This window comes from Prinia subflava, chromosome 2 (genome assembly GCF_021018805.1).
Source record: "Prinia subflava isolate CZ2003 ecotype Zambia chromosome 2, Cam_Psub_1.2, whole genome shotgun sequence".
NCBI classification, from domain to species: Eukaryota; Metazoa; Chordata; class Aves; order Passeriformes; family Cisticolidae; genus Prinia; species Prinia subflava.
Window position 1 is genome coordinate 92,919,762 of NC_086248.1, and position 17,738 is coordinate 92,937,499.

The 17,738-nt window shown below is 39.4% G+C and overlaps 1 protein-coding gene across 1 annotated transcript in view; it reads right to left on the reverse strand.

Annotated features, from left to right (window-relative positions):
• PTPN14 (protein tyrosine phosphatase non-receptor type 14) overlaps nt 1–17,738 on the reverse strand; it is a 108,620-nt gene that overhangs the window by 24,091 nt on the left and 66,791 nt on the right. The window contains exons 4-11 of the mRNA XM_063391031.1: nt 17,026–17,123; nt 14,835–14,902; nt 11,807–11,877; nt 10,068–10,155; nt 7,579–7,667; nt 5,908–5,995; nt 5,173–5,255; nt 2,824–2,881 (exon numbers count right to left, since the gene is read on the reverse strand). Of these exons, the coding sequence (XP_063247101.1) occupies nt 2,824–2,881; nt 5,173–5,255; nt 5,908–5,995; nt 7,579–7,667; nt 10,068–10,155; nt 11,807–11,877; nt 14,835–14,902; nt 17,026–17,123 (643 nt within the window). The remainder of the gene's footprint in view (nt 1–2,823; nt 2,882–5,172; nt 5,256–5,907; nt 5,996–7,578; nt 7,668–10,067; nt 10,156–11,806; nt 11,878–14,834; nt 14,903–17,025; nt 17,124–17,738) is intronic.

Genomic DNA, 17,738 nt, shown 5'->3' on the forward strand with positions numbered 1-17,738 from the left:
TATGGACTTTAAAGGACTCTGTAAATTACATGAACATTGAATTCCTTAGATAATGAACTTGAGTTTACACTAATAATCTGCACTGAAACAAGATTTTTAACACAAGTCTCAGAGATGGCAATTCAGCATTTAATCAGCAGGATCATTCACAGAAAATAAATCAGAGCTGACACCATATTCCCTAGCTTTGTCCCTTGGTAAACCCACATGTTTTGTTATTCTACTTTGCCACCTGCACTGCAATGTCCTGTCAGTGTCACTGAGCAAAGTTTATGAAAACATATTTCAATATATGAAGTAAGCAGAAAGACAATGAAGACACTCCTGTCTCATGAATGTGTCTTCCCTGGCAGCAGAATAAGGGCTTTTCATCCAGGCTGATTCACGTAGTTCAGACTATTAAGGAATACTGTGGATGCCCAGGGCAAAAACCCCCACATAATCTGCCCTTGCGTGCACATGCACCAAATGAGCACCACGCAAGCTTGCTAGAGAGGAGGGGGTGGGGAAGGGGTAAGATTTGCATTTTCCATGTAAATGGTGAGAAGGAACGAGAATCAAAGATACTGAGCTCAGTATGAATTCTTGCATACAAAATACCAGTGCTAAGCCAGAGCTGGAAAACATCAAGAAGTGTGTTTGCTACAGGAATTACTTTGAAAAGAATAAAACCCTAATTTCACTGAACAACCTGGGCCAAGGAGACTGTTGTTGACCATTTCAGTAGAGAAGCTGAGGCTGGAACTAACCGAGATGCTGGAAAGAGAAGTGACTTCTACTAAGAATGTACACATGTGGAGCAGAGAGTTTTCTTTGTGATAGATGCTATGAAAGGTATCTGCAAGAAATTTGGAATTTTTATTTCTAAGGCCTATCTGCCTCCTTTGAAAAAAGAGAACCGGGGTCTGCAGAACAACAATATCCAAATTAATGATGACTTGGATTTTTTAAAAAATCAGGTAATTAAACATACCATTATATTAAGATCTCCTACACTGAGGGGGTTTTTCTGGAAAACCAACATCACTGGGTGGTCTGACAGGAAAAAGAGACAGCAGAAACCATGCCAAAACCATATAAATGGTCTTGATCTGAAAGTAAAGAACATGATCCCTAGTGAAGTGGCAGAGCCTCACCCCAAAGATTCCACTTCACTTCCTGTTTCTGCCTACTGATTTATTGCTACACAAGACAAATGAATAGGTAGGTGTATGAAGGTATGTGCAGTTCAGACAACAGTCAGGAGGGCTTTTTTTTTTCCTCCCAAAGAGAACTGTTCCAACAAGTTACAGAACAATTATGAAAAAGGCAGCTGAAAGTTCACTGTGAGCAGTCAGGAGCCCAGTGCACTTTTCAATTGATGAGCCCGCATTCTTTCTCTTGATCTTCTGAGACTTTGGGGATTTAAAGCGTGTTGCATGCTTATGTTTAAAACAAAATGGTAGCAGGACTTGTTTTTTCTTTTGAAAGAGCAGATTTCAATTTTCCTTATATAATTTAGAAAGGAGCTCACTTTTCCCCCTCGTGATATAACAGAGGCTGAAGCATAAAAATGCAAAGCACAGTTCATTTTTTCATCTTCAGTTTTTCATAGTCATTTCCAGGGACATAACTCATAGATACCAAAAATACTGTAAATATACCACAGAGAATGCAATACACAGCCTCTGCATTGTATCATGACACCTTAGAATCACCTTAACAATGGAAGGACAAAGGAATCTGGAGGCAGCTACAGCAGCTTTCCTGCCAGTGCCTGAGAAACAGAGAGTGCAGCTTTCAGATCTAATGGATTGTATATGCACATGCAGGAAAATAACCTGTGTTGAAATCTGCAAGGATAGAGCTATCCTAAAATCAGTACCTGCTTAAGCTTAATTTTGGAACGTTTTCACAAGCTGTAACCACACCGTGGGGAAATGTCAAGAAAACACTTGCCCACATCAGCTTTCTGCCATGCAGCAATAGGGTAATGGACTTTTCACTCTGCAGAGGTCTACAAAGCAGGTATAACCTACACCACACATGAAAACTGGCAACTTGCATAGAGATAATATTGCCCTCTGTCTAAGGAACCAGCAGGGCTACTGCTACAGGAATTCAGAATCTGTTTAATAAGATTAAAAAATACTGACGTACTAGATGTTAAAATTTCATCCAAAAAGAGTTTCTTTAAAATGGATGGAAGAAAAAAGAAGACGCACACATGTTGGATTAGGGGGGGTTTTTTGTAAATATTTCAGGAAAAAAATCACCAGTTCTGTCAGACTGACAGCGTTTCTGGAGATTAGTTAAATGGAAAGAAAAACAATTTAAGAAAAACTCTGAATCACAGTCCTGACTGATTCTAATAGTTTAACTTAAATTAACAGCAACTTCACACATAAAATAGGGTCTTAACCCAAGAAGCTGGTAAATTATAAGTAGTCTTTATACAAAAACATGAGGATTGAAGAAATGTGAAATGTGACATTATGTAATGACTAGATTTGAGGCATAGAGCACAAGACAGTTCAAATTCTTTCCAGGGGATTATTTCTTTACATATTGAAATAACCTCAATCCAGCACACAAGATGCTCAGTTTCTGCAGGGCAAATAAAAATATAATACCTTGAAGACTGTAATTTTTACTACTCAGTGGTGATATTATCCAGTTAATCAATCTGGGCAGTCACACCCTTGAAACTCATTCCAGTCATATTGCCAACAAGAAGTGAGTTAATGGGCTTATTTGAAAGTTTGAAAGCAGTTCATCTTACACAATGCCTCATCCCATTAGAAATGGTATAGATAGTCTTAAAGACCTCACAGTGGCACGTACCAAAGATGACCTACTCCAGGTTGGCCGTCGTCGGATAGGGGGAGGAGAATTTGATTGTCTGTGGAGGAAAAAGAGAAATGATAGAAACCACAATATCTCAATTCCCAGTCAAGAATGAATGGGAAAAACAAGATGTGAAGAGTCTGTTCATATTGCTCATTACTGAGATTTTCAGATATACAAATAAATGAAAATAGTTCACATTCTCCTTTACACACAGGAAATGTTCCCATTCCAAACTATACGTGCCTTTTGTTCGTTATCCTATCTGGCTCACTTGAAAACTCAAGAAAGAAAAATTCTGGTTTGAAATGAATTTTACAAGTCTCATAAGTAAAAAAAACTGAACATGGCACACAGGTACAGTCTCAGGTGATTTAATGGGGACATTAAAACAAGGACAATCTTATGAAACGTATAGCAATCGCTCCAAAGCAATGCACACAGATCAGGAAGAAAAGGAAAGAAACCAACTGGTTAGACAATACTAGCAGAGCCACATACAACGTTACAGTAGCCAGGTGCAGTGGAACAAATAAGGAGTGTAGGAGGAAAAAAAATACGAGGAAGGGAAAGAAACAAGTTGAAGGAGGTAGAAATATAGTGCTTACGTGAAGAGAGGAAAGGTGGAATTTGTCCTCTTACAGTTTCTGATCTGGTGAATGATGTTATGTGTGATTAGAGGAAAGGCACACAGGAAAACAAACAACTATCATTTTAACACAGAGGGCAGGAAAATTATTTGGCTAGAAAACACACATTGGCATATGCTCTCATCAATATCTGTAGCTCTAGCACACAAGCTTGTACCGTGTGAGACCGCGGTAAGGAGAGCGGTTCTAATGACAAAAATACATTCAAACTTGTCATTCTGATCTTTGACTTTGTCACATTTTGTACCTTTATTAGTCCAAGTATTTGCAAGTTGCCTATGAAACTGCTACATACAACACGTTCATAGGCCCCACATACTTATGGTTCAGTGTTTAGAAAGGAACACAATGGAAAGCTATGGCTTCTCCATCTGGATCATGACTGGTAACAGAAAATTCTCTCTGCTGACCCCAACACACAGCTTCAAAGGGGAAATAACCCAAGGTGACAGACTATGGTGTTTTGTTTTCTTTCTTGACTGTCACAGGGGAAACAATCAGGAAACAATTCAAACAATCCCTTTGAATTCAATCCCTCTGTAACCATTAAAACTGAATTTAGTATTGGACTATTGAAATCCATTATATGCTGCTATGAAATGTCTTTTCTGGTCTTCCACTCACCTCCCAGGAGCTGTAAGCAACATGTAAAATCTAACCAACATCTCTTTTCTGTAAGTGAAAAGATCACTCAGAGCAGTTCCCCACACTGGACTCTCCTATGCTCTATCTCACCATATGTTAATATACCATGTGCACACGTGAAGACCTTCCAATCTTCCCCTCATCATTTTGGCTTTATTTTCCAACAGATGGCATTAGCCAGCTGAACAGATGGGATGTCCAGCTCTAACTAAAGTTGTTGATAGAGATGAGACTTCTTCATGGTAAGTTTTGCAAGAATTTTATGTTCTCTGCTATACATGCCCAGCACACCACAAAAATTTCTCAGAACTCTAGCGTTTTGAAAGCCAAATTTATCTCAATCTGAAAATGTGTGCTGGTGTAAATGAAACAGCTAAGAAACAGACTTTTGAATTAAAGCTAGAGCCTAATGAATTCCTCCTTCAATTAGAAGGAATCCACCTGTGTGAGAGGAGTAGCTCAAGGCCAGTTTCTACGAAAGTGCTCAAACCAGAGCCTAAAGCAGACTTGAGGTTTAGATTTACAATCTCTGCTGTGTTGTGGCAGTACAGCTACACAGATGAACGCACCCAGGTGTCCTCCCTCGTTCAGCACGCGTAAGAGGCAGATAAATTATCCTGCCCAAACTAGAAGATGACAACCTGCACTTTCCAGTGCCCTTAGCTGCTGGATGGGCAGTGCATCTGCTGCTACAGCTCACATTTTGGCATGCTAACATATGTCAACTTTCACTCCAGTTTAGACGAATACTCTGGGCTATCAACAGCAGACACCAAGACCTTCAGTTCAAGACTCCCTGTAGGATCTGGGTGCTTGGGGAGCATCAAAGTTCACAAGGCTCAGAATGAAACTTCATTCTCAACTGTCTGTTCTTGTTGTTGGTTAAAACAAAACAGGAAAAAAAGAGAAAGGGGGAAAGAATAACTCACATACATGACTAGGAGAAAAAAATTTTAAAAATCCCCAAAACCAAACAAAACCAGACATGCCAAAACTCAAACCAATTCCAAAGCAAGGTGTCAGAAAACAACTGTAAAGCAAGAGTACTTACTCTGTGCAGATTTTGTTCTGTTTGTAAAACTTGTGTCTCAATGCAAACAGACGTGAAATATATTTGGCATTTTCAAGATCGTCCTTTAAAAATGAGAAAAAATAGGAAAAAAATTCATTTGTTTTGTTATTCTTATCAAGAAGTGACAAAAGTTTTTTAAAAATCTAGTTGCAGGAGTGCTTGGTAAGGTCTACCACGTACAGACTTTGGCTCCCAAGAACACATCTAGTGGTCTCAAGAGCGTTGAAGGCATAGGATTATTGAGACCCAGTGGTGTGCATTTACACACTGCCACTTCACTGCTAAGGCACAGTAGGGGAGTACTGCAACAACAAAATGGCTCAAGCTTGCTGGTCCAGTGTCTATACTGGCCTTGGTTCAGGGAGATGTGGAGTGATTTCAAACAGCTCAGAACAGCCCCATGGCCCTCTGAGTTCCAATGTGCACACTTGGCAGCTCATGCCCAGTTTCTACTTATGCTGCTGTATTTATGCCATTCAAAATGCACTTCAGTTTTTTTGCAGGCTTCCCAGCATAGGATATTCCAGGACACTTGGAAGAAACTAGAGAAATTAGTACCTAAATGAAATTAATTTCTCTTTCTGCATAAAGTACAACATGAACTGTGAGGAAGTGTTGTTATGCAAGTGAGCCTCTTTGGGAAAGTGGAATTTTAAAGGTTTATTTTTACGTAAGTAGCTTTCATGATAACACTGATCAGATCTTTTTTCTTACTGTGTGAAAGAGTACATTCTCTTCTTTGTTGATCAACTCCAGAACAATTGAAGACTTGTTATGAGCAATATTCCCAATGTCATTCCACCTGCAGAGTAAAAAAAATGCATTGGAGTTTGCCAACACATACATTCAAACATTTCACAAACACAGTAAGAATCCCTTAGTCAACATCAGTCTCATTTCATGGGAAAGGTTTTCAGTAACTTTTTGGTGGAGAAACCTGCTCAGGAAAATAAGGAAATCATGTTCTGATTAAAAGTGAAAGGATATTCAGCTCTTAACCCAAAACAGGAGAGTTAAAAGCTCTCTCTAAAAACACAAATTTGAAGACTCACAATAGAAGACACACTGAAAACACATTAATGATAACCATTTTACTGAACTGTGGCATTTTGGAACTGATTGATTTTAGCCACATGTGATAGAATTATTTTGTTTTAAGTGCCATTCCTCCCCAAATGCTGTTTCCACCTTTCATTCAGTGCCAATTCCTGCTAAAGAAGGTTAAGTTTACAACATGGTTATGTAGGCTATGCATAGCATGTTAATACTCTGGCTTTATGTTTGCAATCTTTTTTTTTTCAAGTAATTGTCAGGTTGCCCAAGATCTCAGTTATAATCTTCTTACAAATAGCTGACAGACATTTGCGTACATTGCATGCAATCCACGGGGATGGAAAGGACTTGTTTGTTCTGTTTGCAGCATGCATTCCTCTTCATGTCATGGCAGGATGCTTGCAGTACATATTTCCAAACAGTAAGAATCCCAGCACCAACTCTCATTTCTACATGTAAAGAAACTTCTTGCTTTTGTCACCTGGCCCAATTAAAGGATTATCTAATTCCTTCTCTAAATTAAATATGCAAAACATCAGCTGTGGGGAAAAGGGAGCACTACCATTTTTTAAGCTGACTAATGAAAGCTCTTTTAAGGCAACCCTCCCCCCAGAATTCCAGTTGAAGTCTGATATAAGCCTTAGCTACTGACTGAAAATCAGTGCACCTCAAAAACCTCAACTTTTAGGCTGCACAAAATTCCTACTCTAATCACAGGGATTAGTAAAAATCCACTTCAAGTAAACAGTAACAGTAATAAAAATACCCACTAAAAAGTTGTAAGGAAGAAACTATCCTCCCTGGAATCATGGAGATTTCTAGCAACATTTTCATACAGAAGAAAGTTAATGGATAAGTAATTCTTATTAAGCAAAATAAACTGCAGAAGAAACAATAAAGTGACACAGCCAGGATTTTCAAAGTCACGGAATGAGAAAGTTCAACTTTTTTTTAGTGGGGCACTTAAATGTGGCAAACAGATTTTCAGAAGTGTTGAGGTCTTAGGTTGCCAGCTGTGAGGTTTAACAGATTTGCATTCAGAAGCATGAAAGAAGAAGACATAAAGACAAGAGAAGAAAAGGGATCAAAGTCTTGTAAACTACAACAAGATACATGACAGGCTACTACAACTTTCTTGCCATCCAGCTCATTCACAGACATCAGAAATTATTCTTTATCTAATCTGGGCCAAGATACCAATCCTGAAATGGCAAGGTTAACTCCTTAGAGGATTGGCACTATTACAGTCACATATGCAAGTAAAGAAAAAATCCCACACATGGAGCTCTGGAAAGAAACTCACTTCAAATACAAAAGACACTTGTTTTTTACCTATAAATCACAGTTGTCCTTCCAATTCTGTTTTTTATGAAGATACCCATGAAGAAAATACCAAGGTGTATGTCAGTTCCATGGTTATCCTGCAGAGAGAGGGAATAATCAATTTAATGTAATAACGAAGCGGGTCAACACGCTTATAGGAATGAGTGCTGAAGTACCAAAGAGAAGCCTTTCAGTCTGGATGCAGGACTAACCTATGTTTGGCTGCTTGATTAGAGTCTGATTTTCATTATTTCAGAGCAGTTAGCACTTAAGTGGAATCATTGTGCTGATTGGTGAGAAGAGAAGAAGGCTAAATGAGCTCAAAGTTCTCCTGTCTCAAAGAGCAGGCAGATCACAAACTGGCATTTGTTGTATAACATCCCACATCCCGTCTTTGTGACTACAGCCCCAGAGCCCATAGGAACACCAAAAGCAACAGTTGTCTTTCACAGCCATGGTATTTCTCCAGACATCTGTTAAAACATGTAGAGATTTCAGAACACCACACCTGGAGATGGAATCCCTCTCAAAAGCTCCACTCCTCACACTTTCTCCTTTAAGTACTCCACGTAGAAGTTCACAACATGTCACCCCAAAAAGTGCTTCCATCTCTTTGCAGATACATCCTTCACTGGCTTTCAGTTGTTGGGTTAAATATTCAACTGCACACACCACATAAAAACCATGCAAAAACAGTGGACTCTAATAAGTCCCTATTGCTTTTGCACCTACCCATGTCTCCTTGTAGGCTCCTGTTTGAAAACCACATGCTCCTGATCCATTTTGCAATCAGTTTTCTTAAAAAACCTTTTCCTTTCTTTTGGCTACAAAAGCTTAATACTGTTGACAAAGAGGGGTTTTTTACATTTATCAACAAGGAAGAACAGCTCCCCCTCAGCTGCATATAAAGTAATTCTTTCATACTTTAAAGTGGTAAATAGGCATCACGCTAGCACAACGAGTGTGGTCAGAAAGCACGGCTAGAGGAAAGGATGTGAGAGAAGTTACTGCACTACGCCTGCACACACTGTAGAAACCATCAGGTGCCCCTGCATTTTAATAGATCAGAGCTGTTCTGCTGGCCTTGCTGTGCTTGATCCTCAGAAGGCAATGATGGAGTCTCTGCACCTGTTTAACTACTGACTGCTAGGCCTTTTGCAAACAAACCATGGCTGGCAATTCATCCACAAGCTGACTGAACAGCAGTTGAGTCTGATTAGAGGACAACACATTCTTCTGCCTTGTGCCAGAGGGATTTTACAAGGCAAAAAGATTGGGAATGCTTGGGGAAAATGTATGTATCTGTATACATATCAATGCATATATTTGTATATGTGCGTGTATACACACAGATACCCACGTGGAAAGAAAGACATGTAATTCTAGTAACATTTTCTACCAGGAAAAAAAAGAGAAGCTTTTCATTTTCCCCTTTGAATGCAGTTCTGTTTGTCTCCATGGCCAGCACTCTGCTCCTTGATGCAGGCTAACACCTTCCTGCCGTTGTGCAAAGCAGTCAGTCCACTGTTCTCACTTACCTTACTGCCACCTGCAATAAGATCTAATGACACTTCCAACACAGAAATCTTTTGCAGTAGTGTGCAGCATTATTCCAAATGAATTTGATGCAAGCTTTCAGTTCATTCATTGGCAATAAACATTCCCAAATTTTTTTGGCGAGTTGAAAGTTTTTTGCCATTCAAGCTCCTCCCCTCCAGGCCAATCCTGAGATTGGCCCAAAAGGATCAATTTTGACTTCAGCAGGAAGCTTGTTTTGTTTGGTGTGCGTCTGTGTTTGCTTTTAAATTCCAAGTTGTCTTTAACTAGGAAAAGGAAAACCACTCACAATCTGCCGCTTAGGGTGGCTGGGGAGGTTAGCAAAAAGAAATGGGTCATGTTGGGAACAGCAGTTTTCAATTTCTCAGCACAACTTTATCACATGCTCCATAAGGTGACACATCCAGACCATCCATGGCAGAATGGGGCTTCCAGTGAAGGGAAAATGACTGCAAGTGCAAAACAATCCCTGAAATTGCCCCTTATTAAAAATGCGTGGAGGACCTGTGTGCACATATAGGAAGCTAAGGAGAAGTGAAGTCACTGCTTTTTAAGTAGCAACGTGAAAAGTGTGAAAAGGCCTCATTTTGCTATCATGTTAAAGATGACCAGAGCTGAGATTCATTTGCCCTGGCCACTCACCCATAGACAGCAGATGAAAGAAAAGCGAGGAGCATCTCTTGCTCCCAAGAAGGCACACCCTAGAACATAGCAACCTCTTCTGTAACAAGGATTTTCATGGAAGAGAAGTAGCACTATAGCCCTAAGTAACACTCTTGCTGCAATGTCCATTCAAACTTCCAGCAGCCATTTCACCCCCTGGAGCAGTTAAACAAGTCCTGTCTCTTTTGGACAAACATGACTTGCACGCAGACCAAAGGTTGCTGCAGAGTTCTGCAGCGTTTGATTCAGAGGTTTCTTTGTAATATACACTAACACACCTTCACAGGGAAAATTTCCTGTCCAAACCCATCCAGACGTTCCACTTCATTGATGTACATCAGCTCGGCCTCTGCTGCTGTAATGCCACTGCAATTAGAGTAACAAAAGGCAGCAGATAGTTCAATTTTACACATACACACAAAAATAGTAGCAAAAAAAAAAGTGAGTTTCACAAACCACTTGAGAAGACACTTTGGAAATGCTGCCTAGAAATGCACAACACGAAGCTAACTTTCAACATTAGGATCATTATCAGCAAGGGGGGAAATTTTACTAAATGTCACTAAGCTAAGGTATAAAGCAGAGTTCAAATGATAGGAGGAACAAACAGAACTGATCACATTACTCAGCTTCTTCCACACACGTCAAATCTTTTCCAGGCTTTATTAAACCATAAGGTTGTGGATAGCTTGGGGTGGAAAACTTGAACCATAGGGGTGCTAATCTGCCTGAATATTATACAACGCCACTGAAGCTTCTTAAAATGACTTAAAAGGAAAGACCTACATTTTCAAGTTGGCTGTTCAAAAACACAGGCACTAAATCCCAAAGTTGAACAGATTCTCTTTCATAAGAAAGAACAAACCAGCTGAAAACTTTTACACACGTGTCTACACACGCTCCTGTCACAGCTCAGGAATTCAAACAGATTTCAATTCTCAAAAGCAGGTCAGGATAGATTGCAGGTTGCTCCAAGAGAAGGCCACTATTAATTTTTCTCCTCTTTGCTCCTCCTTACCACAGCTTACAAACAGAAATATAGGAACCAGACAAATACCTGGGAGAAAGGAGGTGGAATACGATCTACCTGCTGAAGTGAGGGGAAGTATTTGCTCTTTGTGTTGCAGAAATAGCACTATAGAGCACAGCAGGTGGGAAATCTTTCCTTTCAAGCCTGTGAGTTAACCAAGATCACACAAGCAGCCCATGGCAGGGAGAGAACAGAACCAGGCCTGATCATGGCCAGCTTGGAAGCTATTCCTTTGGTTGCATCAAAGGCCCAGGTTTGCATTGAAACTCAAAACCGAGACCGGCCTTAGACTCAGAGACTGGTATTTGTGCTTTTACAACCACTTGCTCTCATGTAATGGGGAATGCAGCATCCTTCACATAATATTCCAATTGCATATGACTGTGGGCACTGCCATTTTTCCCATAACAGCACTCTAGAGGTTTGAACACTTCCACCACTGAAACACCTGGACAACATGAAAGACTCCTGCTCACAAAGAAGGTTTTTTCACTGAGGCACTAATGCACACACTCCTAGCTCATTAACTAGTAACACTATACTGTGTCTTCTCCTTGAGACTTCAAACCCAATTCCTGTTATTTTCATTTCCATTACACTGAGAGCATTTGTATCCCCCTCCTCTTGAAAGAGGCCCTTGAATCGCCACTGATCAAGTCACAGGGTCTTTCACCATCAGGATTTAAATGAAATCAAAAAGAGAAAGGAGTCTACTGCATAGCACAAGTAGTATTACACATGCTCATTAAACCTAAGGGTGTGAATGCTCGTTTATTTGGGATTAAGTTCCTCAGCCATTTTGTGTTTACAAAAGACAGATAATCTTCTGTGATAGACTAATTAAAAATCCAGTGACACAAAGCATAATAGCAACATGAAGATAAGCTAGTTAAACACTGCCAGGAATGCATGGGGAGGCAGGGAAGTACTAGAACGATGACAAATATTTAAAAAAAAATAGCACAAACTTTATCATGTCAGGCTCACCTGTGAGTTCGGTGTTCCTGAGCAACCTTTTGAGTCAGCTCCTCCAGGACAGCTTCATCCTGGGTCCAATCCTGTAAGAACATGAAGTAGCATCAAAAACTAATCAGCCAAAGAGAGAGAGGATAAAATGGCAGACAGAAATTATGACAGCAGATGTTTCAAGACTTGTAGTTACAGAGATGCTATCACTGGCAGCATTGAAAATTCAAAGCAAGGGATACTGAAAATGTGTGAGAAGAACACAAAACTCCAAATTTTTTTATATCTTCTTTTGAGAGGGTAAAGAGATATTGTTAAAAATAGGGGTAAGGTCCTTATTATTCCAAAATAGAGAACAGAATATAGAACACAGATAAAGGACCTTTTCCCGGATAAGTACTGAACAAGTCCTCAAAAAATTTAGAAATCTACAAAATAATACATATTTTTTAAAAATAGTCCAAAATAAAACACAGACCATGGAAAATGAATTCATGAATACTTTTTGACCTGCAACATACAGGTACTCCCTTCTTCATGTTTAAGGGATTTAAAGTTTTGCTACTTCTTTAAATATGCATTAAAACTTGCTTTATGCTTGCAACATGTTTCTGAGCAGAAATTTTTATACTCTCCAAATTTAATAATATGTGGTAGAAACAATTCTGAAATAATTGGAAGCAAGTTAATAAAGGAAGTCTACTCATAAATACAAGGCCAAAAAAAGGAAGCTGAAAAACATTCTTGCAAAACCTCAAAGTTCTTACTTTTATTTAAGAAAGCCTTAAGGCTGCATGTAATGTACTTAAATATGTACTTAAATACACTGCTTCTTGCTCAATGGGGCCCTCCCCTCTGATATTTGCTTCTGCCACAAAAAAATGTGAAAGTGGTAGCGTGCTAATGAAAAATGGCATGGTACATGCCTATGCACAGCCACACACCTGTGGGGTGTACTGTGTACATAACTTTTTTCTTTTCACTGCTCAAGAAATGCCATTTAACACACATTGTAGCCTCACAAGATCAAACAGCACCAACACAGCTGCCCCTCCCTCATCCACAAGCTCACTTCACTAATGAATTTATAGCAATGTTCTCGGAGGAGGCTTTTTCCATGCCCCAAATTCACTCAAATCCTCTAGTTTGCTTAGGGACTCATTTGGATCTACAGCACTTAGCCACTGTTACTGAAGTTGCAGCAAAGTATTTGCTGTTAGGTTATCCACCTTTCCCAGAAGAGCATAGAGAAGTAGTTAAAGAAATGTCTAGAGAAACAGTTGATTTAAGAGCAGGCTTCTGAAGATGTAGGAAGCAGATATTCTGCTGATCTTCTTAAATTCAGCAATAGTTGCATGGATGAAAAGGCAAAATACCACAGAGCAATGGTAAACATGCAAAACAGAAGAGAGCTGACCACACCACCATGGAGGCAGCTGACACAAAAAGTGAGCTGACCCGTCTTAGAGATGGGCCCAAAGAGTAAATTGCTGAACTGCAGAGAAATTAACCTGGAAGCTCATCTAGAGACCTAAAACCTTCCCTAATTTTTTTCTGAATAGAAAAATAGTACCAGTTTATCCCTGGAAGTGTTCAAGGCCAGGTGGGATGGAGCATTAAGCAATCTGATCTAGTGGGAGGTGTCCCTCCTCATGGCAGGGGGCTTGAAACTAGATCATCCTTAAGATCCCTTCCAACCCAAACCACTCTATGATTTATTTTGTATTGAAAGATCTTTGCAGAAGTTAATTTACAAAGTGACATCCTGACAACAACATTTTTCTCCATATCTATTTTTAGCCATCTTCTTTCCCATTTAGGCTATCACACATGATTTCATAAGCCATCAACTATACACAAGATCATCAATTACTTATCAATAGATAAGATGGCTAAGCAAAAAAATTCTGCTCCATAGAGAAGATAACAGAAGTTCATTAGTGAAAGGTTAATACTGAAGCCACATTTAACATGTATATTCTATGCAAAGCATATTCAGATCTCTGTATATGTCTCTTCTTCCTTCTGATTTTTTCAGATCCTATTGAACTATCTAGTTCAAAATCACCCTTTCACTTCAAGACACCATGCAGATGTCATCTTTTTGGATTTACGATGAACTGTCTACTGCAGTTCCTGTACAAAGAGCATGGGTAAGTGGGATGAAATGCTTCTCAAGCCTTCAAATTACAGTAAGATGAATCATTCTCCCTCTACCACTCCACTAATTGCAGAGGAAAACCAGATGCCTAAACTTCCAACCAGCTACACTCAGGGCATAGCTACCCCACCCTGCTTCCAACTATTTTTTCCAGTTAGAAAGAATTCCATGATCTTTTATATTTATGAAGCTTACACTAAATACTCATGCTGATGGACTTGTTCATATAAGACAAAGCCAGCCTTAGCTTCAACAGGCATTTGTTTGGGTTTTTTTCTTCTCTAACTCATCTTCTCAGAGAGTCTCAATGACACAGACTGCAAGTGCTTGGCATTTGTCACCAAATTTCCAACATCATTAGTGATCCAAGCTCCTTCCCCTAAGCATTCAAGTTATTTCCTAGTTTCCAAATGTGAACCAAATTTACAGCAAATGTTCCCTGGAGAACATTTTGAGAAGACCTGGCTTCACTTCAGTGCAATAGTCAGTTGATGTAAATCCACATTCTCTTCAGGAATGTCTGCATGGTTTGTCCTGTGGCACAACATTTACTGCAGCAGCAGCCCTTATATCCCCTTGGTATGCCATCTTGCTAATACCACAGCACTGCTAATATACACCTTTTAAAACAGCTGCAAATTCTTTTTTGATCCAAAGACTTCTGGTTTTTTTTGTGGGCACCTATTCCCAGTGGAGGCTCAACAGGAAGTGAAAATGGGGTGACATTCCACAGCATAGAATCATTCAGCTGCAATCAAGTTTTGGGGAGCAAATTTTGCTTCCGCTAGTCCAGTGCTGGTGTTTTTGCTCTCTTATCAACAAAGCCATCTCTGAGTCATGGAGGAATTATTCACAGAAGACCACAAAAGAGAGGGATAAGGAACTCACCATAGGAAACAAGACATATTCTCGGAGGAAGTCATGAGATTCAAACTGATTATAGTCTCCAAAATCCGCTGGAAAAAAACAACACAATTACTCATTTTGGCACTTTCCAACAGGCTAAGGCCACGCTCAACCTTTGCACAGATGCTTAATTTCAAGTGGGCGAGTTCTCTCTGAAGCCACAGCCCAGCACAAAGACTTTTGCTTGTACTTTAGCTTTTAACATGAAGGTCTGAAAATAATAGTGTTATTACCAGAGATCAAGTAACAGCCAACAAGTAATTTCTTTCTTTTGATCCCTAATATAATGACCATTTGCAATGCTTAACCATCAGGAGTGCCAGAGTTTGTTTTTCTGTAGCCTTCTTGAATTCATGCCCCCATTAAAAAATGCTGGGATTGCTCAGCCTCTTTAAAAAATTGTGCACACTTTTGCTTCTCCACCATTTCCAACCCTGACCAGGCAAAAAGAAGAAAATTTAACCTAACTCTGCTACAATTCTACACAGTTGAACACAAGATTCATTTTACAGTCTATAAAGTTTCAAAACCAGTAGCCAATTTTATTAAAAACTGTAAATAGCCAGCATGGAGGAAGGTTTATCCTTCCTTCTGCAGCCAACCTAGCAGTGCAGGCACTGTGTTGGTTTAACTGGCTGGCCCACACCTTTCTACTCACTTTTCTGCAACTTCTACATCCCTCCAAAAGATACTCATCTTCATGCTCACATTCACTCATATGTCAGGCTGAGGATCCTTGTCTAAATGTCCTTGAGTCTGGGGAGTTCTGGAAATGCTACCTAAAGGCCAAACTACATTAAAAAAACCCCAAACAACGCCTATATTTATCTATCTGTTAAATATACAACAGCTTATATCAAAAGAGTATCTTGCCAGGAGGTTTTTATTTTATATTAATTGAACAAGATCAAACGCCATCTACAAGATTCTCATATTATAGGAGCTGGAAATCCCCACCATAAATCATTTTATCTAAACATTCTTTCAAAGCTTCTAGACAATTTCACCTATTGCAGGATGCCAAAAATGCAGTTTCATTTTCTTTCTACCTCAGAGTTATGTTTGAACATAAACAGAAAGAAATCAAAATGGGCATGAAATAGAGTCAGCAAGTTTAAAAGAAATAAGTATTTCAAATAACTTTGCTTGCATCACATGCAAAGGACAAAGGAACTAATAGAACATCAGGAATAGTAGGACTGACTCGCTCTCAAAATTAGGAAAAAGCTCCCAAAACAATGTGAAACATTCAGTATATATTCAAACCTAACTTACACACTGCAAAAATCTTCGTTTACCTAAATTGAAAGATTCATTATGGAATCTTACACACATTTATTAGACAAACATTTCAAGATTTGACAAGAAACATTTTCCTTTCAAATTTTAACAGAGATATAAGATACAAACCCAGCAATTCTACTGCCCTAAAAAAAGACCATATAAGCATTTTTCTCCATTGAACCTTTAACTGTCAAGAATCAGATCCTCATGTTTGCTATTTATGTATATGCTTCCCCCTTCCCACTCCTCAGAGAGCATGCAGAGAACATCATTGCTGAAACTCTGCCTCAAGTTCTCATAGTTAGTTGTGGATAGACTGAAACATACTTTATATTTATCCAAATAACAGGGCTTCTTCCTCTACACATATACATGATATGATCCTACTTTTATTGATGTCCTTAGGAGTCTCAGAATAAAAATCATGTTGTAAGAAGTAGTTTATTATTAACTTATAACTCACAGAACAATTACGGTCATGTGTTCTTTCATACCTCATATAGCACTATACAGCAAAATGAGTTTTTAATTAAAGGCAAAATTAAAGCTGCTGCCATGCTCTTTGATGTAATTTGCATTTCAAACCAGAGAACGTGAAGCAAATTCATTACTGCAAAGTACTCTGTGGTCAGGGCTGGAAGAACTGGAGTTTTGTTGAGATTCGCTTGCATGAATTTTAGAAATAGGAAAGTTGAGCACTGTGGTCCCTCGTTCCCTCCCTGAGGCTGTGAGTGTTTCATCCACAGCAGTCCACCCATGCACTTGGGAATCAATTGTAAACCCAGCTGCTGTGAGTGGGGGTCACACAAGGCTTCAGTGCCCAGCCAAGACAGAGGACAAACCAAAAGAGGCATTCCTGGACAAAGGCTACGGGGTCACGTCGTCCTACCTTGCACTGCCAGACCAGCCAGTCGAATTCCCTGCTCGAATGTCGATATCAATCGCCCATCAAGAACATCCTTCTTCACTTGTAGGTAATACTGGTATCTACAAAAAAAAAAAAAAAAAAAAAACACCATTAAAAAAAGGCACAAATGAGCACAAATTATAATATCTATATGCTGGCACATTTCCTACAGGAAAAAAAGAAAAAAAGATTGTGGAAAGGAAGGAAGGAAAAAGTCACCCCAAACAGGTCAGGCTGTTGAACAGCAGGTCTGTACCCAGCTTCAGAAGCTCCACATCACCACAACAGATCAATATGATCTCTACCTGTGCAGTGCTTCCAAATGGATAAAAGGGAAAATAAAAGATTCTAGTCTGCACTCCCCAGACCACATAGAAGAGGGGCATCTGCAAAAAGGGGCTTTTCCATATTGCTTCTATTGTTTTACTCCACTGTCACCATTTTGATTGAAGAAAATGATTTTTAGCTATACACTTTGGTCTGCTGATTTACCTTAAGCTGTGGCCCATATGAAAGGTTTTTTGATTGGCATTTTTCATGTGTAAGGATGACTAAGAGACAAAAACCAAGCAAACACAACTTCCAGCACAGTCCATGTGTCTGCTCAGCCTCATGCTCCCAACCCCTGAGTACACCTGGATGATCCAAATTAAGAATCTCAACACCCAACAAATGGGCTTCTTCAGGCTGTGAGC